Here is a 23,656-nt window from a genome sequence, read left to right on the forward strand (position 1 = left end):
TATATTGCGACTTTGCAATACAACCTCTGTGCTCTGAAAATTTGGACTGTTAGGTTTATCCCTCAGGATGCACCAATGACCCACTGTGTGGTAGCAAATTTTACTTAGAATCCCACCAACCAGTCAAATGTGCAAATCTTACGTGAATCTCATGAAAGGCGACTGGAGAGATATCTTGAATTCTGTGAGGTATTCTATGATTGGTAGGATTTTTTTCTATACCCTTCCTCTTTCTTGCTGTTCTGAATGGGGAAAAAAAGATTAAAGTTTGAATACTCCTGGGGTGGTGTGTGTGTATCTGTGTGTCTGTGTGTGTGTGTTTTGAAGGAAATAAACACAGAAGTGGGGAGAAATATAAGTGAGCAGACCTTAATAACAGCAGCTCAGTTTTTAGTCCCAACAGACTTAACTAGCAGAAGGGGAAAGGAAGATCTGGGGCCGGCTGCCAGAGAAGCATTGCTGAGTGTAAACACTACAAGGCATCTCTGAATGCTGTTATCATAGGGAGACCGAAAGTATTTATGATCTGGGACTCTGCAGTCAGTCTTACAAGCAAGGAGTGTTTTTCCCGGATTTTCAGTACGGAGAAAGCTACAGCCAAGCTGACCAGAAAGACTGGAATTTCATCTATCTCTCCCCTCCCCCTCTCTGCTTTCTCTCTGTCGCCCACTCACTGGATTTCTTTCTCTGCCAGCCTTTTAAACCAGAGATTCCCGGGTCAGTGACTTACATTTTTCCTCTTATTCTAGTGTGCTCTCATGTTCAACCCCCTGCAGAAACGCTGCTACCTGTAAGTATCAGACTCAAGTTTGTTGTACACCAAATGCTGTTGTGTTTGTGGTTGTAATAGTGCTTGCAGAGTTCAGTTTGCTGCTGAATGTTGCAGCCAAGCAGTCAGACAGTAATTTTTGTACTCGAGATGGATGAAAACTCCGTTCTACCTTTGAGGAAAGCAGACACTAGTTCTTGCCAGTTGTTTAGTAAAAGTTAACTTGAAAGTCAAGGATTCCAAGCAACTTACTTTATCCTAATGTTCAAGTTGATATAGATTTCTCAACTATGTTGGCTTTTTTCCATCAAATCTAATAAAACTTTGTGGCTTTATCTTTTATAGAAGCTTGGCAGCACTAAGCAAGATTTCTTTGCTTAGAATTGTTTTACTAATAAGACACACTATAAGAAATACAATTAAAAAGTATTGAAAAATATAATGAAAACTTTTCATATTATTAAGTCTTTATATAGGATATATTTCATTTAGCTGAGATAACTTTTTTTTTTAAATGCATGTTTTAAATTGTACGCTTACTTTGCAGTAGAGATCTGTCTGCATTTTCACAATTTCATGTACATTCAGACAACTGACTTGGTTCATCTGAATGAGGCAGATGTTCACTAGTCTTATGGATGAATACTTATGTGTGTTCCTTAAGATATATGTGCTTGCATGGTTTTTATATTTCCTGCTGGTTTCTATGTATGTGTCTAGAACCAAACTTTAAAACAAACTCTCTGTTCTAGAGGTTAGTTGCTGTCACTCTGTGTTGTGCTGAGACATTCCAACAAATTCTGTGGATAATTATCCACAGTTTCTTCAGTTATTGAAAGGGGATTTTTCCAGTTATATTTTTGCTAGTTAGAGAATTCTGCTAGTTGTCATCTCAGCTAACTCGGCACTGCACTTTACCTTAGAAAAAATGCATCTCTATTGATGTGTCCAGGGTGTCACTGGGAGACATTGTCACTGTAAACTACCAGTTGTTTTCACAGTAGAACAGCACACACGCCTGTAGAAGTCGCCCCAGCTCTTTTTTCTTACACAGGTGTTATTGCTGTGTGTCTGCCAGCATTTTCTTCTTGATTCTTCCTTAGGGTTTGTTTTGCATGCAACGTGAACTGCATGCAGATCATTTTAACCTAGATAATGAAGTGGTTTGGATCTGGGAACATTTAGATTTTGAACATATGTTCCAGAATAGATTTTAATTTTAAATTAAAATACCCTCTATCTGTTCATTCTTATGTTCATTTTTTTTCTGCAGTCCTTGAAGTAGTCTTGATAATATTAGTGTATGATAAGTGTTCTTGATCATATATGTCTATGATAACATTACAGTCCAAGAGGACTTGATCTATTCATGGGGAAAAGAAACTATCACTATCTCCATCAATCTGTGAGTTTACAGATGGCAACAAAATAGCACATGCTACTAAAATAACGATGCATTAAAAATGCAATCCACTTGCCTGTAAAGAGGGACTGAGTGCATCATTTGTCATCAATACTTTAGCTTTGCTTCTCTCATTTTTTGAGATTATGTGCCATTCATAATCTCAGATTATGCACCCAGATTGGTTTATCTCATAGTAATGGCTGTGTGGGCTACAGTTACTATAGCTAGGGTGTCCATATAACATTTCATGCTTTAACAACTCACAGAACATGTCCTTGGGTTGATTCAGATGCTTTTTGTGCAGTTGGGTAAAAAACCCTGAACCTGGGAGTCAGTAGCTCCTGAATCTTCCCAAACTACATTTGGGAAGGTGCTAAACATTCCCTGATAAAGTGTGTAATTTCTTTCTCTAGTTGCTACGATTATGAAGTCCTGCAAAAGTATTCAAAGATCTCTGGTAGCTGGTTGTGAAGTTAAACTATAGCTGGATTGCGTTTGATGTTTTGAAAAATGTTGTCTAAAACCATTATGTGACTGTATGAGCTGATTTAATACCCACAATCCTTTCGTTGCCCTGGGCTGAATTTTAATTGCTGTAATAATATTTGTCCTGTTTCCTAGAAATCCTGGAAGGCTGTCACTTGTTTTCTTTAAACCCATTCTAAAAAAAAAAATAATCCTATTTTCTTTCTATTTCTTGTAAACTTTTTCTGATATTCATTAAAACAAACAGTGCAACTCCCAGCCCTCAACAATCATTCTCCATTATCCCCTCCAACTTTGAAAAAGAAGAGGGCAATTTTTGATCCAGCTGTTCAGTGGCATATCCCAGGTAACCAGAGATTTTGTCACACACAGACAAACCCTTAAAGTCTCATCCAAATCCCAGTGCAGACTTTGGGTGTCATAGAGACTTGGCTTAAATTCACTAGTGATTACAGATTCTTTATTCAACTGAGAGTTAGTGGTGCCGTTTCTGAGTTTATTTTCTTTTTTTTTTTTTTTTTGGGGGGGGGGGGTACTGATAGGTAGCTATCTAAGTAATTTGGATTAGTCTTTTACTTACATCAAATTAGCTCTCCTCAAAATCAGACTTACCAGTTGTATTTGGTGAGAATGCTAATGTTTGTAATTAACCATTGCATCATTTCTCACATGAGCACCAGAAGCCCTAAGGGAAAATCAGTTCTTCTGGCATTTGAAGGAAATTTTTAACAAACCACATCTAAAGTCCATGGAAACCATCCCCTACATTGTCCCAAGTTTGGCATGTCACTGCATTAACTCTACAGTCACATTCACTGCCTTTTCACAGGCCCCTTCTGCCTCAGCCTTCCCACCCTGGGCTCATCTGCAGAGCAGGGGAGGAGTTTGCCAGCAGAGTAGCTCCTTAGAGTTCCCCTTGCCCAGTGTCCTTTGTACAATGCCTTGGACACATCTACAGGACATATTTTCCAGTCTTCCAAATCTCAGTGTCAGCTTGGCTAACCTACCTATAATTATGGGAAAGGTGGTCTCTTTACTTGCTAACATAGTTTTTTATACCAGTAGGGTTTTATATTGGATGCCATGGGAATTATGGGAGAGTTGGCAGGGTATAATGCAGTGTTTTTCAAAACTACACCAGGTAATTAACGTAGGTCCTGGCAATCAGTTGGCTCTGTCATTTCAGCTTAGAGTTACCACACGATTTAGGCTGAAAAACTGTAACTGCTCCCACCTCTTGCTCCAATAACAACCAGCTTTTATTGCAAGTACAACTTCAAAGTTACATCAGGCAACTCGGGCCCTGGTTAGTTGCTTTTTAAAATATCTCTAAGAGGACTCCATAAAACCTATTCCAGTGTCCATAATCACATTGTCTTTTTTTTTTCTTTTCTTTTCTAATGTCTAATGTGAATTTCCTGTGTTGCTGTTTTTGTGGATTGCACCTTGTCCCTTCACTGTGCACCTCCAGGCTCTCAGCATTCTCTTGTTAGAATTCTAAAACAAGCAATAAGCCCTCTCTTCTTCAGGCTGAACAAATCCAACTGTCTCAGCCTCTCCTCATAAATCATGTGAGCCATCTGAGGAATAACAACTAGTATATGATATATTACTGAACTGACATGACTGGTTTACTTCTGGGACCAAAGTTGGTAGTTTTGTACTCACGCAGTGCACCTGGAGTTATTTTAGGTGTTTTGCCATATAGACAGAAAGTGGATGAGGAAACAGCTTAGTTTCACAATACTGATTCTCCTAATGTGTTGCTTATGAACACCATTATTTCTTTAAACCACTCAGTACATCTGAAATATTGTGGTGCATTTCGATTTTACAGTGCCTTAGTTGTACGTCCATTCTGGGTACACAGATGACATGCCAAGGAATAGCAGGGATGAATCAGGCTCAGCTGTGATATTAGGGGAAGAGAAGTAAAAAAAATTTAAGGAAGTTCAAAGCAGCCACAAAATATGGCAATGGCATCACCAGCAGTTGTATAGCTGCTGGGAAGCAGCTCACTGTTACTGTTGATCAGAGTAAGTACTATGTAGCACACCCACGACTTTGCTGAAGCAATGACTTTCTTCATACCAGGTGAAGATGCTAATATGATGGCATTCACACCAAAACCTTCTCATTTTTATTGCCATTTTGTGCTGAAAGGGTCTCTTGCCGTTTCATTTTACTAACATTAGATAAGTGATTGATGAAGATCTTCACTTGGCCACCTAAGGAGACAGCGCTCAGCAGACAAGTAGGGGCCAGTGGCTGGAACATATGGGGCAAACCCATGTATAATGGAGCTGTGCCTGCAAGTAAAAGTAGTCAAAGCAAGACAGTGACAACATAACCAAATTTGTTTCAGAGAATGCCTTACACAACAAATATGAAATTGGTCAAAACGCTCCTGGCTCCCCTTTGAGACTTTTTGCTCTTTGTTTGATGTAGGGTAGGAAAAGGCAACAAAGAAACTACTGCCTGTGCCTGAGGCTTTTGCCTGTACTCTGTGCTGAGTTTTATGGGGCAGGCACCAGTAACAGAGCAACCTGGGCTGTAGCAGAGTTGAGGTGCAGAAGTGTCTGTGTGAATGACTCTGCCAGTGCCTGTTGGAGGGAGGCAGCTGCCTTCCCTTGTTTTAAGCACGTATGTAGTGTGTAAAGAGAACAGTACCCTTCCCAACCAGTGCTGTTTGTGAAATGATGATCAGGCTGTCTCTGAACTATAATGTGGTTTTACAGGAGCTATTCAGGTGGGAGTGGAGAAAGTCAAAACTCTTCAGGCTTTTATTTTAGCTTTTCTCCTGAGGTGCCCTCTGCCCTCTGAATAAAGGCTTTTTGCACCATAAATCAATGCCCCAGCCTGCCATTATGCAGCACAGAGTTACTGGCATTGTCATGAGCAGTAAACCACCAGGCCTATGGCTCAGAATTATTCACTGCCTCTTAGCACTTTGCCAGGTCCTAGCCAGAATCTAAAATTCCTAATTATTTTCTTCTTATCTGGGCCCCTCTATGGCTTAAGAAAATGCGTCTTCTCTGAAAGTTGCTCAGACTTACTTATGCATTGATTCTTCATCAGACAGGGGCTGGTGTCAAAAGATTTAAAATCCTTTGCAGTCCTTGTGGCAGGATCTTCCTCAGAGCAACTTTGTGACACGTATGTCAGAGTGGTTATTTCACTTTCCTCGGCCCTATCTTCACTTTGTTCAGTGCAGGAAGTAAAAAAAGGACACAGCAATACAGAAGGTTTTAATTCAGAACCTCTCTCCCTGCTTTGCAGCTGGTACTTTAAGGAAATGCATTATATTTGATAAATGCTAGAAATCCATGCACTATGTGATAAATGCCAGTCAGATATTTAGGTTAAAAGAGTGCACTTGCTGCAAAGCATACTTTCCCACTTGGAGTCTCAAGTGTAATATGTTTTTCTCCCCCTTTTTCCTAGCTGTTCTTTATAGAATTGCAGACTGTGTTTCAAAACTGTGAATTTTAGAAAGTGAAGTGCTGTCTCAGGAAGTGCTATGGATACCCATCCCCAAAGAAAGAAAGAAAATTTAGCAAGTATTTTGGGTATATTTCCATAATTAGATTTTAGTGAAACCTGCCTGTGTAAATAAACTTCTTTAAAATTATTTGAGATTTTGATTTGTTAATGAAACACATTAAAACATTTTCTACCAAGAATTTCCTTTTCCTCTGGTTAGAATTCTACATTTTCCCTCAGATTTTCTTCAGACTGATGTGGCTGCAATATTTTAAACCAAAATGGAAACATAAATTGCTAGAAAACCAGACTTAAGATTTGTGTCCCAAACTTAAATATATATATCATTTATTGGTATGTTAGTCAGTCTTGAATGTGTGGTGAAGTGATCTGTCTTGTCTTACTTTAGGGAATGAAAAATTTTAAATGATTTCTGAGCTGCTGGTTGGTTTCCAGTGAAATTTAAAGCTGGGTGGATGTGTGCATTCAATTATAGGCTGTTCAGAAGGTCATTCTGCTGGAAACAGTGGAGTCAAACCTGTGAACAACAACGAAAAAAATAAAGAGATACAAGGATCTGGGTTTTAATTCACTTTCAGGAAAGATCACTGTTGGTGGTAAAGTTGTGGCAAATAAGAAGTCAGAGCATTAACATAACAAAAATTCCCTCCACAAAACCAAAAATAACATAATTACAACACCAAACGAAAATGGACAATTCACACAAAATTTACCCCTTGACCCTTCACTACAATTACAACAAAAATTCCCCATTATCATTTCATTCTCCAACAATGTTCAGTACTTGTTTTGCCCATTACCTCTCTCAGTTACTATCCTTATCTCAAAATCCTCATGATCCTAGTCATGGCACCAAGACTGTGGTGGGTTGATCTTGGCTGCATGCCAGGTACCAAACCGCTCTATCACTCCCCAGCCAGACAGAGGAGAGAGAATAAGATGGGAAACAACTCGTAGGTTGAGATAAGGCAGTTTACTAAAGCAAAAGGGAAAGTTTGCACACACACAAGTGAAGAGGAAAATAACAGGGTTTATTCTCTGCTTCTCATCAGTGAGAGATGTCCAGCCACTTCCCAGGAAGCAGGGCTTCAGAATGTGGAGCGGTTTCTCAGCAGGCAGACATCGTGAACAGCAAATGCCCCTCCATTCCTTCTTTTTTCGTTAGCTTTTATATCTGAGCTGACATCATATGACTAATTTTTGGTTAGCTGGGGTCAGCTGGCCTGGTTGTGTCCCCTCCACTGGGGGGGGGGGGTGTTACAGCGCTGATGCTGTGCCAGCGCTGCTCAGCAGTCACCGAAACACTGATGTGTTATCAACACCTTTCTAACCACCAAAGCAAAGCACTGTGAGGGCAGCTGTGGGGAAATGAGCTCCATCTCAACCAGGCCTAATATGGGTAAAATTAAGCTGCTGCTTTAAATGAACTGCAACTGTAAGAAATGGTGGAAGGTTTTTGTGTGTGTGTTTGTAGGGTTTTTTAAATCCCAATAGTTGCTCGATTCCTTATAGCAATTTTCTTTCTTTTATTTTTTTCAGGATTAACAAACCTTAAAAGGACTCTGAGAACACATTCATCATTTTGTCAGGCTTGACCAATGAATTTTATAAAATTCCAAGGATATTTTAAAAGGGTCCTGCCCAAATTTCAGTCAAGGAGTGACTCTTAATAGAAAACATGTCATATGTTTTTACCTGCAACTAATATTTTGGTGCTTCATTATATGGCAAAAGTCTGCTTGTGGAGAAAGAAGACTCCTTCTGTTAAGAAATTTTTTTCACTGGTGGAAAAGGCTGGCATCCCCTTCTAATATGAAGTCCTTTGAGAAAAACTGGTTATTTCTGCTGCTGCCTGTCATGCTAAGAGTGGTGTGTTCCTCCTTTATCAGTGTGAACCGCGGGGTGAAAGTGATGAAGGGACAGTCTGTCTTTCTGTTAGAAGATGATCTCAAGTTTTCCATCCCCAGAGAGAAGGATGCCTGCAAAGTTGAAGTTGTGATTAATGAACCAATAACGCAGAGAGTTGGAAAACTAACTCCACAGGTATTTGGGCTCCATTGTGCTGCTTTGAGTGTTCATGTGGTAGAAACTAGAAAGAGCTGCCTTACTGTTTTTTTTCCTTTTGGATAGTGACTAAAAGGCATGAAACTGAACGGTCTGTGAGATTTAGCCTTTTGCTTAAGCAGACAGCTGGCAGAGAACTGCAACACAGAAATCCAAAAACTGAGCTCAGTAACATGAGTGAACGGAAGTGAGTTTGGTCAGAGTGTCCTTTCACAAGCAAAGAATGAGTATTTCAGAACTTTCGGTTAGGAGATATTCTCGAGCCTCTCAGCTGCTTGCTTTTCAATCATGAGGGTAATGAGTGCCCCTTGGGTAATGCATACCCCACTAGAGCATTTTGCATTTTAGTCACGAAGCCACTACTTAGGGAGCAATTAAGAAAAAAATAATCACATACAATAAGCACATTGTGTACACCATTGTTTGCTCTGCTCTGCAACATCCAAATTGCTAGCAGATGGCAAATACATTAAACTCCCCCTGTTTTCTGTTCAAATGTCAAGCCTGTAGGAATAATGAGATGTATTTCACGTATCACCGTTCTGCTACTCATCTGCTTTACAAATTGCCCCACCTGAGTCATAGCAGGAAGGATTATAAAGTAATTGACATGAAGAGGTAATGGTATAGATAGAAGATGAATGGTTTTAATAAACCATAGGAAAACAGGTTTTGTCTTTTTGAAAAATTTTGTTTATTGTACCATACAGCATACACTTTTGTGTATTTATATATGTATATAGTTTTAAACATCCTTTCCAAGTTTTTGGCGGTTTCTGCGAAGGTAGGTGCAGGAGTACCAGTTTCAATAGATTTTTCAGAACTTTTTTCTTGGTCATCACTGTTACTTTTGCAGACCACTGACAAGTATTTCAGCTGAATCAGCACTGCTAAGGAGCATAGGCAGGGAAAACAGGAGGTGTTGCAATGAGCAGGGCAGTGTTTGATCTTCCCTAGAGACTGGCCCCAAGAAATGTAGTGCATCTGCTGAAACTTCCCCAGGGCTTGTTCTCTGCCAGAACAGAGACTCTGACCATAGTACCCCACCTCTACTTCCCCAGTATAGGTTGGCTCTTGATTCATATAAACATAGACTCATTAAGGTTGGAAAAGACTTTGAATATCATTGAGTCCAATCATTAACCCAGCACTTCCATGTCCACTACTAAACCATGTCCCCAAGCACCGCATCTACACAAGTTTTGAATACTTCCAGGGATGGTGATTCCATCATTTCCCTGGGCAGCCTGTTCCAATACCTGACCACCCCTTCAGTGAAGAAATTTTTCCTAATATCCAATCTAAAGAAGAGGAAGAAAAAGAGGAGAAAAAGAAAGACATGACAAATCTCTGGCAAACCTCTTCTGTAGGCAATGTGACTGAAGAAGTGACTTTGCTTTCAGTTTCCACCTCAGCTTCTATGTACAGTAGGACTCAGGTATTTTGAAACAGCCTCTTTGTCCTGTGTAAACCAACATGTTTCAAGCACATAGTTAGAGGTACTTCTCAAGAAGTCCCAGGAGATGTGTATTCCCCATACCTTGTTTTCCAAAATACCTACGGTCCTTGACTTCCCCACTCCCAGCTCCACCTCTGTTGAGTACCTGTCCTTTCATGGCTCTGATGTGTGCCCAGGCAGTCGAGTGTGGCTCTTAGAGGCTGCAGGCATCACTGATATAGAGGGAAGGGCTCTGCTGGGCAGGTGGCCCTACGGTACCAGGCTGCAGAGAGCTGTGGTTGCTTCTGCTGCCTGAGCTTTCACTGTTCCCAAACGAAGGTGCTAGAGTCTGGATTTCCTGGTGCCACTCATGCTCTTTCTACAGGAGATTCTGCAGCTAGAAAATGTCTCAGTTATGATCTGGTTTATTGCCAGTACAGTGAGTAATGTTCTAGGAATGTATGACAATTTAATTATCAATTGTAATTGAAAGGCAGTTGAAGTGGAAAAAAAACAAAACTAAACAGTAATTAGGAAAAGATTTAAATCTCCTTCGTCTTACCCAGCAAATTTATAGCCAATTAGAGTTGCCTGTTCATATAAAAGGAAAACATATCAGGAAACATAAAACAGATGTTTCTTTTTGCAAAGCAGATTGTGTCTTAATACACATATAAACTGACAGTCAATGGTAGCAGATCTTTATGGAAAGGTCCTTCATTTTCCATCCCCTTGTTAAAAATTAAGATGTGGAACTAGTGATGTCTTAAAAATAGAGAAATTAATTCTTTGATATGGTGGGACCTGATGTAGACTCTCTCCATGATATTTGAAAAGTTATAGCAGTCAGGGCAAGTCCCAGTTTCCAGACTGGAAGAAGGGAAACATTTTACATCTTTAAAAAGTGTAGATCCTCCCTGCGGTCTACTGACCTGTCAGCCATGTGTCCCCTCTGTGCCTGCGAAGATCATGGAACACATCCTCCTGGAAGAGCTATGGTAAGAGATATGGAGGACAGGGAGGTGATTCGGAACAGCCGGCATGGCTTCGCCAAGGGCAAGTCCTGCCTGACCAACCCAGTGACCTTCTGTGATGGAGTGACTGCAGCAGTGGACAAGGGAAGTGCTACAGATGTCATTTATCTGGACTTCTGTAAAGCCTTTGACACAGTCCTCCACAACATCCTTCTGTCACCAAAACCCTACTGACTTTGAGGGCTCATCAGTCTCAACTTCAGGATACAATATTAAGCTTCTAAAGCTGTAATACGAGTGGGTTTTGTGTATAATACACTTTCTTTTTTCCCCAGAAGGTAACACACCAGGTAACTACTTCTTAATTTTATTTTCCATTTTTGTAGAATATCACTTAAGACTATCTAATTAATTGCTTAACTGTTGTGTTCCTTCATGTTAGTTTGTAGCAAGAAAGAAAAGAAGAAAAATACATATTTGGTTTTTTTGTTTGGAAAACAACAAAGCACGTATTTCTGTGGCATTTGAAAATAATACACAACAGAACAGTCACAACATAGTCAAAACATTTATCATATGAGAGTAATTTTGTTTTTCACAAACTGTTTTTGTTCTTCCTTTCTAAGCAGTCTTAACAAATGAAACCAATCATACTTTTGGTAACGCTGTGTATTACAGATTATTTCAAGAGGTTAATCCATGTGTATGTGTTTGAAAATCAAACCCATTACTTAAAAAAAAAGGCTTTGTACAGTACATGTCTTGATGAAAATTAAAAGCAGGCAATACATTTAAAAATTGCTAGGAATATAGAACAATTATCACATAGCTTGAGCATCTGAGAATAACTTCAGTAGAAGTGGACCCTTCCAGTAATAATAAAAGCTGATAAATTCCAATCAGTTTTCCATCATGACAACTGATTTAGGAATTAGAGTATTACTTTATTTTTACACTGAAAATAAGAGCATTCAAAGATTTTCTCCATGAGCTGCACTTCCAGTCAGCATTTTAGAATCTCACTAAAATCCCCCAGCCATTCCACCATCCTCCAAAGTGTTTGGGGAAATGAAGGTAGTTCAAGCAAGGCACTTCATTTTCATGATTCTTTTGTCATATTTTAAAAAATAACTGTCAGTAAGAAATGACCTCTTTAAAAAAAAAAGTGGTATGTCATTCAGCCATATACGTATATTAATACTTATTTGTTATGGCCTCGTTAGGTCTATTAGTGAATGTTGAACTGATTTTGCTTTAGTCCATGGAAGTCCATATAACTATTTGTGAATATTGCCCATAAAAATGCAATGATTTAGATTCACAGTGAGACAAGAAATGCAGTGATTAGCTTTTAGCTCCCTGCTGACAAGAATATGCCTTGTCTCTCTGTAGATATGAAACATGAGTATCCTCCATCCTCCATGGACTGTGTAGAGTTTCTCTGTTATCAAAGAGATAACACAGACATAGTCTTATCAATCCTAGGAGCTTTCATCTGATGTTTCTATAAAGAAACACCACAGGATGGGAATTGTAATTTGCCAGACTTGAAATTTGCAGTATGTCAGGACATGAACATTGTATGCCCCAGAATCCAAATCCCTTTTGTAAAGAATAAGTGTGTCGGAACTCTACAAGGCAATCTTTTTTCTTTTTGTGTCAGACACTTTTCCAAATTGCCTTGCTTTCACAAGTCGACCAACCATTAAATAAATCAATCTGCCTGAAACAAGTGTCTGGCTTAGATGGTTAAACTGTGGCCAAACAGCCTCACAGATTTTGCCTGTATCAGATATGTTACAAGAAGTAGTCTATTTTGATTTATCTGTTGGAGACAATGTAGAAATCTGCTTGCTTTTATGCTGTGGGATTGCAGTGACTTTGGGATGGGGTTGGTATGGCACAGAGATGACATCTGATCTAGTGAAGAGCTACTGGTACAAAGTCAGTATCACAAAAACATGGAACAGATCTCAGTTGGCAAAATTTCTAACAGAGAAGTTTCTCTGGGTCATACTTTTGTAGTCCAGTGGTAGTGACCATAAATTAAGATTTACTGTATAATCAAGCTACCTCCATAAGCAACTTTAGAAGCTAATAAATCTCACATTACAATGCAGGATCTGCTGATTTTTCAGCACCACTGCAGTTGGATATCACCTGCATCCTTAACTCCACAGGCTGCAGTGGTCAAGAAGTATGAGCTCAAACTATTTGTTGCGCAGGGGAGGGACTTGACAGCCTGAAACAATCACCGGTGGCCATTCCCCTCCTGGAGTGCTAGCAGCCCCACATTAGTGGTTGCTCTGACTCTCACTGGAAGATTACAGAACAGGTGAATATCTATTCATAGAAATGAAATATATATTAAGAATTCACTCAGTCTGATGCATTACTGACATTCAGAGAGAAGTGGAACAGATGCCGTGAAGTTAATATCCTTGACAGTGTTGTACTAGTCTATTCTTTCTCTTTCATAGGTTTTTGACTGTCACTTCCTTCCTAATGAAGTCAAATATACCCACAATGGCTGTCCAATTTTAGACGAAGACATGGTCATGCTTAGGCTGTACAGGTAAGCAGCGGCAGGAGATCACACTTCACTGTTACGAGGAGCACAGCTGACCTCAGGAAGAGCAAACAGTCCATTTTTTCACAGTAGAAGCATGTTCTGCTGTACATGTTGTAACTACTTCGATCCAGTAGCTGCATCATTAGTCAACAAGTGACCATCTGTTTACAGAAATATTTCTCACCATGTATTGCAGATACACTTGTGTAATGTGCATTATATATTGCTTGCTTATGACAGAAACTCAGTGATTTTTCATTATGCTACTGAGAGTGACAACAGTACTTTCAGATTGCTGTATATTCTCTGCTGTTCTGCTGATAGGGACAGACACTTGTATATACACAGAGAGCAACCTCTTCCTTCCCATAGACACCCTGCTTACAAGAATGGGGAGTCATGCAGCAGGGTCTGAACCATGGCAGTCTGGGATTTGAGGGCACAGGAGAGAAAGGGGTTCAAGTAATTCAGTTTAGAAGATAAGGACAGTGCCCAGTTCACAAAACAAAAGAAGATGGGATGGAGCATAACTAATTTTCTTCTGTCACTTGCAGGTTTACAGAAGTGGAAACATTTGTAGAAACATTCACCCTTCACGTGCAGTTACTTGAGCCAGACTGTAACATCATAAAAATGCGCTCCCATGCCCTGGAGGTCCCTGAGTACTATGGTCTGTCCAGGGTGATTGACAAGAACATTCTCACTTTTGATTATGACAGGAAGATAAATCTGGATTGCACCATTTCCATAATCTCTTCAGAAACCCACCTGCCTGCACATGGCCAGCTCACCACCGAGAAAGTGCAGCAAGAGCAGATTCATGGAGATCAGCCACAGAGCTTATTCCCTGGCACTAGTACGATGTGCTTCAGTTGTTTGCATTAGCATGTTCAAAGAGACCCAGCAGATTAAGTCTGCAGTAGTGGGTTGTTTCAGACATGCTGGGTAAGAGCGGGTCATGTGAAGTTTAATGAACAGCTTGAGCTATCATGGACATGAAAGGGATGTGAAATTTTTGTGGGGCGCAATGCAGATCACAGATCTGGGTCAATAATTCCCTGACTGGAGTCTTTTTCTGGCTCCTAGACATGTGGACCAATGTGACCACCTTGTGAGAGCCAAGACTCAATACAAACAGTATAAGGAGTTGTTTGAGGCAGCAACTAACCAAAAGACCAAGGGAGGATGAGGCTGGAAGATGCCAGTTGAAAACAAAATCCTGTAGGAAAAGTTAAGTCAGGAAAGGAACCCTAATTCTCATCCCACTGACTTTCTATCAGAGTTAGTTTAGTTGTATAGTCAGGTTCCCCATGTCATTTTTCGCTCCAGTAACTGTTTCATTATTGCTTCTGTTGGCTTACAGAGCACAGCCTGGGCCAGCAGTGCAGAAATGGGAGCTGCATGCTGGGACTAGGAGTCATTCACAACAAAAAAATGAGCTGTGAAGAATTTCTGAGGATGGGGATTCGGTATCGACATCTTGACCCTCCCTCACCTGACACTGATTATATTCCTGTGAGGTTGGATCTCACAGACAGCAGAAGCAAAACTCTGCACAAGGTAGATTTTTATGCAAGATTACAATGTCTGATTGTCTTCCCATTTTTAAGAAAAAGAAAAAAAATTCATTGGTCCTTTTCACATTTGAAGAGAGATAGGGAGCCTTAAACTTTGTTCAGCTCCTAGAATGCTGCCAGCTGAGAAAATGAAAGGCATTATATCCATGCCTCTATGCTTTGGCCATTATGTCTACAGAGAAACATCTCTGGTTGATTACTGTCAGACATAAGTAGTTTATCCTGAAAGATAAATTAATTCTGCCATAATTCCACATTTTTTATACAGCATGATCTTCAATGACTTCAAAATATACAGTAATTAACAAGCTAAGAGTTGTGTGAACATATTCAGTTAATAATAATTAATGGCTTGTGTATGCTTCTGTCAGATAAAGTTATTCATTAAACTCCCATCAAATTAAGTAAGTTGTTTCAGCCCCAAATTAAGGACACAAGTAAGACTAGTGAACCTGGAAGTCATATTTATGACATCTAAATATTTACTTTAGGCATTTTGCAATTAAAAGGTTTCAATTATTTTTTTTCAAAATAATTATTGCATTAATGTGTACCCCAATTCACTCCATGAAGCTAGCAGAAAATGAATTTACTCTGTTTGCTAGACTTTACCTTTTCAGTTGTCTCATTTTTTCCTGTTATAGACTGAGTATGCGTGGCTCCCTGTTCACATTAAAGGTGCTGTTCCCAACCAAATACCCAAAGCTGCCCCAATGGCAAAGTTCATCCTTGAAGTAGACCAATTTATTTTAACCCCCATTTCAACCACAACCATTGATGCTGAAGACAATGAAACTCCAAAGTCCCTGCTTGTATTCAACATTACCAAGCCACCTCCTCAGGGCTTCATCACTCACCTGTCTGACCACACAAAACCTGTTGGCTCCTTCACCTGGAGAGATCTCAGTGACATGCTCATTGCTTATCAGCCTCCAAATAACAGCCACACAGAGAGGAGGAATTATGAGGTAACAGTGGAATGTATGAGCATTTGCTGTTTTAATCTCTGAAAGATTCAGTGAGCTGTAAATAAGTGCATTTGTATGTAATGGATATTTTTCAGAAAAAAAAAGTTTCTATAACTATATACAGTGCAGGAGCAGAGGTAAAATCTTTTACCATTTTTCCCTATGACTCATCACTAACTATCTAAAAAAATTAGATATTTATTACTGACTATGTAAGAATTTCTTTGCACTGAAATATTTTTAGCCACTCTGACTGAGAATATCTAAACAGGATGTTTATTTGATTTGATTTGATTTTACTTTTTTATAAGGGGAATAGTGAAATAACAGTACTACCCAAGTAGATCTACCCAAGAGCCTTTGGAAAAATCAGTGGTGCCTTTTCCACACAGCTTTTATCCCTACATGACAGTACTCATCCCTGTGACCTCTGTAGAGGTGACATATTTAAAGTCATGAAAGATGGACCAGCTAAAGGTCAGGAGTGCCATTTGGTCTTATAGCCTACCTGCTGTGGCAATGGTGGCATACAGATAACAAAAAGGGACTCCCAGTTCCTGCTGGGAGTGGTAAAAGCATGTCACTAACACAGAGAACATGATGCAAATAGTGAGATCAAGCTGCTGTCTGCAGGGTCTGGAGTAAGTTATAAAATAACTGTCTGGTAAGATAGTTAAGGAATTCCCTGATCTAAACAAAATGGTTGGTATTAAAGTAATGAAACTGAAGAAAGAAAAGTCAGAGTAAGGTAAGCTGAGGACAGAGGACTGGAAAGCAGAGGAACAGTAACAGTAACTGGCACCTGATGCTGACAAGGGTTGTCTCTTTTTTAATCTTGGCTGTCATAGGAATCTCCTATCTTTCTGTTTCCTTGGTGTGAGGATCAGACATCCTTCTGAACCATCTGCTCCTTAAGTGCCTTGTCTCTGTCCTGCTTTGAGCATAGTTTGAGTGCAGGTTCAAGAATTTGACAGTCCCAGAGTCTGACAACTCAAGACTGTTTTTTTTTTTTTGTAATTATATTTTTTCTATGTCACCCCATATATTTTCTTTTGTATTTTCTTTTGGTTCTATATGTCTTACAAGAGCAGGAAATGCCCCCACCCACTTTCATTATTGCTAATAAAAAAAAGCGTTATATTAATTGCTGAGTTAATTGTACCGCAAACAACAATGAAAATGCTTATCTTTCCCATTCATTTCCACACACTGCAAACTAACTTCCTCAGAATTCACTGTGAAGAGCACAGAAGACAGATAGTCTTCTAGTGCAGAATTTCAATGGCTTTTTTTAGAAGTTAAATCAAGTTTTGTTTATTAACATATTATCAGAAGCCTGTAAGATCTCTCAGAATAGAATGCTCTATATGTGTTTTGAGGTACATTTGGTTTTCAGAGCCTTTATTTTTCAATAAACACTTCATCTGTTTTCACAACAGGTGGAGTTTGAGGTTCATGACTTCCACTTTGAAAAGAGTTTACCAGTCACTGTCCATCTTTCTATCAGAACAACAGATACAAATGCCCCTCGGGTTTCATGGAATACAGGTGAGATCTCTTTTGTTCAGTTTATTTTGCTACAGAATTTATAACATTTTTTTCACAGACATTTGACAAAACTCTAAAATTCAGATTTATAGGTGGAGTTTAAGGATCATTAAACTGAAGAGGCATAAATCTGTTCTTTCCCTTTATCCATTTTGGAGGGAACATGTTATAACAACTTGAAAAAGATCTAAGATTTTAACTGGAACGTAGAATAAAGAAAAATGGGAAAATCAGGATTTCTTTATACAGCATTTTTTTTAAGAATGAACTGTACATAAAAATGCTTAAATAGTAAGGACAAATGTACAATGGAATAGAAATTGTAGGGTAGCATGTGGAATTAAAGTGGAAGTGTGCAAAAATGAACAACTGGGAAAAGAGGACATAATACACCACCAGCCATTTAAAGCCTGGAAACCTTACAGGGTTAAGCCTAATTCAAACAGATTTATGATGCCTGCACTGTGAAGGGGAGAGGGTCTCCTGTTAGAGAGTGAAATGTACATTGATATTTAATCATCAAAAGGCAAAACTGTATCATCAAATGAGTCTTGAAGTTAATGCTGGAGAAAGTGCAGATTCCTCACCATAGAAAGGGAAAGAGCTGAGAGGAAGGCACCTCGTGTCTTCCAGAGAAACCCACCTGAAATGACTGTCGGAATAGAACGAAGGAATGTTGTTCTCCGTCATGAAGATCAATATATATTTTTAAATGCAGACTCACAGAGGAAGCTGAGTGCCCAGTTTCAGACATTGTGAGATTTCAAGTGCAACACTCCTGTCTGTACAAATGTCCAGAAATGTGCCTTGCTAGTTTATCAGGTAATTGGAACCAGATGTTGAGGAAACTTTCCTGTCTGATCGTTCAGATGGCCTCCTCTGTGGACCACACTTGCACCACCCAAGACTTTCACTGCTGTGACCAAAGCCCCTTCACAGCAGGCAGCTCCAGTGAGCCAATGGGTGCCCCTCTTGACTCCCTACACACACCGCATTCACACTATCAGACTAGTTACTGGCTTGAACCTGGGTTTTCCATAGCAGAGTCCCAGATATCTGGTTCCTTTATGTCATTCGACTTGGTGCAACAACACAAAACCAACTCAAGCTGAGTGTCTGTACGGAGGGACCCTGAACAAAGGAATCTCTTGGCTTTTATACCCTCACAGTCCGTGTACTTGTCCCAGTGGTGATATTTCTTCTCACGGTTTATGGAATCCTTCAGTTTTTCTATGTGACCGGCCACTCCCTGTGCCCTTTGTTAGACAAAGGGTCTGTACCCATTCACGGTTCCTTTGCCTGGGGCTCCACCCATTTCCCCTCACCCAGGGCACAATGTGCAGTTCGCACACCAAGCCACCCGCACTACGTGTATTGTGCAGCACCAGAATAGACTATTCATCTGAAAAAGATGCCTTAAAGACAGTTAACTAAGGCAAGTTTGTCAGAAGCTGTTATCAGGCTTTTAGCTAGCCTTAAAATCATAGCATCCTGGAATCATCAAGGCTGGAAAAGACCTCCAAGATTATCAAGTCCAGCCTTCATCCAAAAATCACCATGCCCACTAAATCATATAGCCATGTGCCATGTCTAGCTGTTTTTTGAACAATTCCGGGGATAGTGATTCCACCACTTCCCTGGAGAACCTGTTCCAATGTTTAGCCACTTTTTCAATGAAGAAATTTTTCCTGATTTCCAACCCGAACCTGGAATGCCTGTCACAGGTAGGTGTGTACATGGAATTAAACATTCTGGGTTTTTTCCCTGTTTGTAAATGCCTGTAGAAGGGCTAGATGCTGACAACCTTGAATGTCACAGGTGCTTTGGTGATGTAATGCTCTGCTCTTTGCAGGCCTCAACCTCCTAGAGGGGCAATCACGACCCATCACATGGCAACACTTCCAAATTGTAGACAATGATGACATCCAAAATGTTCACTTGGTCACTGTCGATGGCTTACAGCATGGGCGGCTCTCAGTGAGAGGTATGTCATTTCAACTCCAGAGACTGGGAACTTATCCTCTATGATAATGCAACAGCTCTACTCCCTCTGCTGACCGCCTTACCCTGCTACAACCATGCTGGGCATGGGGATTAAAAAAGGAATATTAAAAAATTTGGCATTTAAACCTTTACTTTCCTAGTATATATTTACATTCCAAAGCTGAAATTTTAAAGAAACCAGCTATGTTTTCATTGAGAAGCATGACAGGTGAAATGCAGTCACTGCATTTTCATTTCTAAGATTTTTGCTTGCAAAATGCTAAAGAATGCCAAGTGATTTTGATTTATTGGCGAATACAGACAACATTTGGATATGGTGGTTACTTACTGGCAGCTTTAAGGTTTATTTCCAAAAATAACAATTAAATTAGACTTCTAATTCATTAGCCTTCTGCCTTATCAATACTGCTAGTTTTGCTCTGCAGCCCATGAGATGGCACAGTGCTTGGGAAAATGGTTATGTAAAAAAAGAGACTCTGCTCTTCACAAGGTGGGAACATGCTGCCACTGTCAGTGCTGGGTTTTTTTGGGTTAGACATATTCATGTAAAATGCATAATCTAGAGACATAAGTCAAGTATTTAAAGAAAAGGGGAAATTGATATTTGGAATTTAGTGGAAATAGAAACTACTCAGAAGTACATTTTATCTCAGGAAACTACTGCCAAGGAGTTAATTGTCTGGAAGATCATCCTCCTGTAAAACTACAGACACAAACTGTGTGGTGTCAGCACTGCTGAGCAGGCTCAGTCCCAGAGGTGGTGTTACAGAGGGACTGTGCAGCCAGCCAAGGGCTGGAGGGTGGCTGCAGGCAGTAGAGGAGTAGACCAACTGTGCCTGCAGGGCCCATCTCCTGGTGGCAGTCCCATACTTGCATGCTCAGTCTGAGGGTTTCTCAGACTCCCATGCATCAGTCAGGGCTGGATATTTCTTCTCCTTGTTCTCTTTTATATGTCTGCATAGGTACGTGCAGAGGAAACCATCAAAACAACTTTTGGCAATTATCTTCTTTTTTTCTTTGTCTGGCAAGTGCCAAATGATGTTCAAACCTTAAAGGAATGCTTGGGTTTTTCTCTTGGAGGTCCCGGTGAGATCATACCTTTAAGCACCAGACTGCAGTTCTTGAAACCTTTAACTTGCCTGAATACTTGTCTGTATGCATAACACATCTAGTGAAGCAGAGGTATTAAACTGTTTTATTATAGACAGTAAAAAGCCTCAATATACCAAAAAACCCACAAATTTTTTACTTGCAATGAAATGCTGAATTTAATTATAAAGCATATTCTGTTTGATGCTTAAAATACATGTAAAATGTTCTGATAAGAAAGTGGAGGTTGAAATTAAAATGGAAACAGTCACAGTTAAAAATCCTTGATGTCTCCATCCAAGTTATCTTTAGTGCATTTGGAGGACTTTTTCTGCATTTTTATTAATTAGTCAAGCTTGCTTCTGATAGGTGAAGTTACATTTGATTCTTCTAGTTGGAAATGCAGTGTTTTCTCTCTCCCCTAATAACATTCATATTGGTAGAAGGATTCTCTTCTGGGCTGAACCACAAATTTTGATGCATTTTTTTCCACTGTTTTGACAGGAGGGAAAGGATTCCTGTTCACGGTCTCTGACATTCAGGCTGGAGTTGTCCACTACCATCATGATGACAGTGATTCTACTAAGGACTTTGTGGTATTTAGAATTTTTGATGGCCCCCACAGTATTCGCCACAAACTTCCAATCAATATCCTCCCTAAAGATGACAGCCCTCCATTTCTGATCAGCAATATGGTTATTGAAGTTCTTGAGGGACAGACCATCCTGATTCAGGGCTCCATGCTTCATGCTTCTGACATGGATTCCAGTGATGATTACATACTATTCAATATTACCAAGCCGTCACAGGCTGGAGAAATCATGAAGAAACCAGGACCAAACATGATAGGTAATGAAACACATCCATAACAGCATGCTTTTCTTTGTCTCCTCCTTTTTTATTTACATTAAAAGTTACAATCAGACAAATTACTTTGGCTTAGGACAAATCATGGCAAACTTGTACTTCTTTCATTATAGTTTAAAAACACCATCATTAATTGATGTCAGCCTGTGCATGAGGATAACTGTACCTGTGTACACGTACACCTGTGCCACAATTCTTCCACTCTGAGTCTATTTTCCTACAGTATTTTTCTGGGCTAGTCAGGAGTTAGTTTACCTGCAAGGATCCATGACAAATTCAGAGCTGATAGATGACAATAATGATGCTAAACGAGGAGAAAGCTCTCCCTCCATGTAACTGAACTCAGAAATTCCTGTGCTAGACTGCAGAGGCTGCTAGTCCTGCAAATTCTCTTCTGACTTCTGAACAAGGCTTTAGGCCTGTTGGCTGTGTTGCTTCATTTGTTGAGTCATCTCTAAGTGACATAGAAAAGAAGCTGATGATCTTCAAAGAACGTGGAAGATAATGAGAGAACATTTCAAAGGACTCGCCCTAGTTATGTTTAAAAAGAGGACATTGTGCTTCATCAGTCACTTGCACAGCTAATGGATAATTTTAATGTACTACTAAAATCATGCACTGTTCAATAGAAGATATATTCTTCAATTCTACAGGGTATTCTGTCAACAGTTTTCTTCAGAGGGATCTATTTAATGGAATAATTTATTATCATCATTTGGGAGGAGAAGTATTTGAAGATTCCCTTGAGTTTGTGCTATGTGACAGCCATGATCCTCCCAATCTCTCAGAGCCACAGGTATGAAAATGAAGCATCTTTGGCAGTCTGCTGCATTTTTCCTTCAAATGATGATCTGATGATCTTACATGTTCTGACAGGCTTTCAAATTGAACTGGTATAGATATTTTCAATTTGCCATCACCACGGTCATCACCACAAACACTGTTCTCCAGAGCTATTTCTTGTTCTTGCTTTCCTTGGGGTAATTCTTTGCCTGGCAACAGAGAGACAAGTCCATTGCAAAGACTTTTTCCTACACTGCAAAGTGAAATGTTGAAAGCAAATTGTATTTGGAGACAGTAGAAACAAATTAAACACACCTCTTGAAGTCAAATGAGAATAGACTATTTATTTTACCCAAGAGTCCAACATACTGAATTCAACTTTGCATTTAATTTAGAGGGAAACCACTAAGATTCATAAGCTTTGCATTTAACTCTTGTATACTTCATTACTCATGTGTTCATGATATGGTATGACGGCCACATCCTATATCTCATATTCCAGTGATCCACTTATTTCTGTGTACATGTTTGTAAACAGCTACTTGGACATTCTCTTATTGAGAGGAATGGCTAGTGATTTTACTGTCTTCCCAATTTCAGGTGTTGATGGTGCACATTATTCCTGTGGATGATCAGCTACCCAGAGAAGCCCCAGACGTGACCCGTCACCTGGTTGTTAAGGAGACTGAGATTGCTCACCTAACTAAGAAACATCTCCACTTCATAGATGTGGAAGAGCAAGACAGGGAGCTCACATACACCATAACCACTTCCCCATTTTTCTCTTGCAGCCATAGGTAGGTGCGACCCAACTTTCAGGTGGGCCAGGGCAATGACCCATGTAAGAGGAGCAGCCTCAGTGGCAGTAACATGCTAGTGCCTCAGGTTCCTAATTTTTTGCTAAAAGGGCAGGCGACAATAGCTGGTTGCAACTCTCTTGGTGATGATTAAGGGTAAGCTAGAGCCTAAAACAACAGAGTAATACATAGTGTAATAAAAAACCCCAATGCATAGTTTAGCAAGAAATAAGAAGCAGGAAAGCATCTGAAATATTTTCTTTGATGGATATGCCTTTTACACTGTTGTGGGATCCTGTACAGCCTCAAGCACAAGTCATAGCACCTCTTCTGTTAGAATGAGGCTGACCTGTGCCTGCCCCAGACTAAGATGAGGTGCTACAGCCTTTTCAAGAATAAGTGTTATTACCATGACATTGTGAAGGACTCCTGGTCCTGGACTAGGAAGCTGTGGAGCAGAATGGAGGCACAACAGGTTCTGGGGGAAATTAGGGGTATGGGATGAATAGGTGTAGTAGGAGTTTATGTCACTGATGCTGTAATTTCATCGCAGCATTGGCAACAATTTGCTAAATGAAAAGTTTTAAATCCAGACATTGCATGGTTTAAGCTGAAGATCAACGCTTTCAATTTTGACCTCAAGCAACAGAGGAGCAGTACATAGCTAGAGGAGAAGGACATTTAGGCTCTTCCCCTAGTCAGTCAAATAGCCATATAGTTATCCAGTTTGCTGGTCACTCCTGTTGGAAAGTCACATTATTGGAATCTAGTTCATTTCAGAGTTTATAAGATGTAAGAAAACCAAAAATTA

General features: G+C 39.8%; 1 protein-coding gene across 1 annotated transcript in view; it reads left to right on the forward strand.

Moving 5' to 3' along the window:
- The first annotated feature begins 441 nt into the window (after positions 1–441).
- Positions 442–23,656, forward strand: part of FREM1 (FRAS1 related extracellular matrix 1) — a 68,585-nt gene continuing 45,370 nt past the window's right edge. Inside the window, exons 1-11 of the mRNA XM_051768167.1 lie at positions 442–790; positions 7,704–8,207; positions 13,121–13,215; positions 13,767–14,068; positions 14,576–14,772; positions 15,434–15,757; positions 17,197–17,305; positions 19,158–19,289; positions 20,903–21,247; positions 21,919–22,061; positions 22,649–22,845. Of these exons, the coding sequence (XP_051624127.1) occupies positions 7,977–8,207; positions 13,121–13,215; positions 13,767–14,068; positions 14,576–14,772; positions 15,434–15,757; positions 17,197–17,305; positions 19,158–19,289; positions 20,903–21,247; positions 21,919–22,061; positions 22,649–22,845 (2,075 nt within the window). The 5' untranslated portion in view covers positions 442–790; positions 7,704–7,976. The remainder of the gene's footprint in view (positions 791–7,703; positions 8,208–13,120; positions 13,216–13,766; positions 14,069–14,575; positions 14,773–15,433; positions 15,758–17,196; positions 17,306–19,157; positions 19,290–20,902; positions 21,248–21,918; positions 22,062–22,648; positions 22,846–23,656) is intronic.

The sequence above is a fragment of the Manacus candei genome, unplaced genomic scaffold, assembly GCF_025592945.1.
Source record: "Manacus candei isolate 608988 ecotype Guabito, Panama unplaced genomic scaffold, ASM2559294v1 h1tg000093l, whole genome shotgun sequence".
Lineage (NCBI taxonomy): Eukaryota > Metazoa > Chordata > Aves > Passeriformes > Pipridae > Manacus > Manacus candei.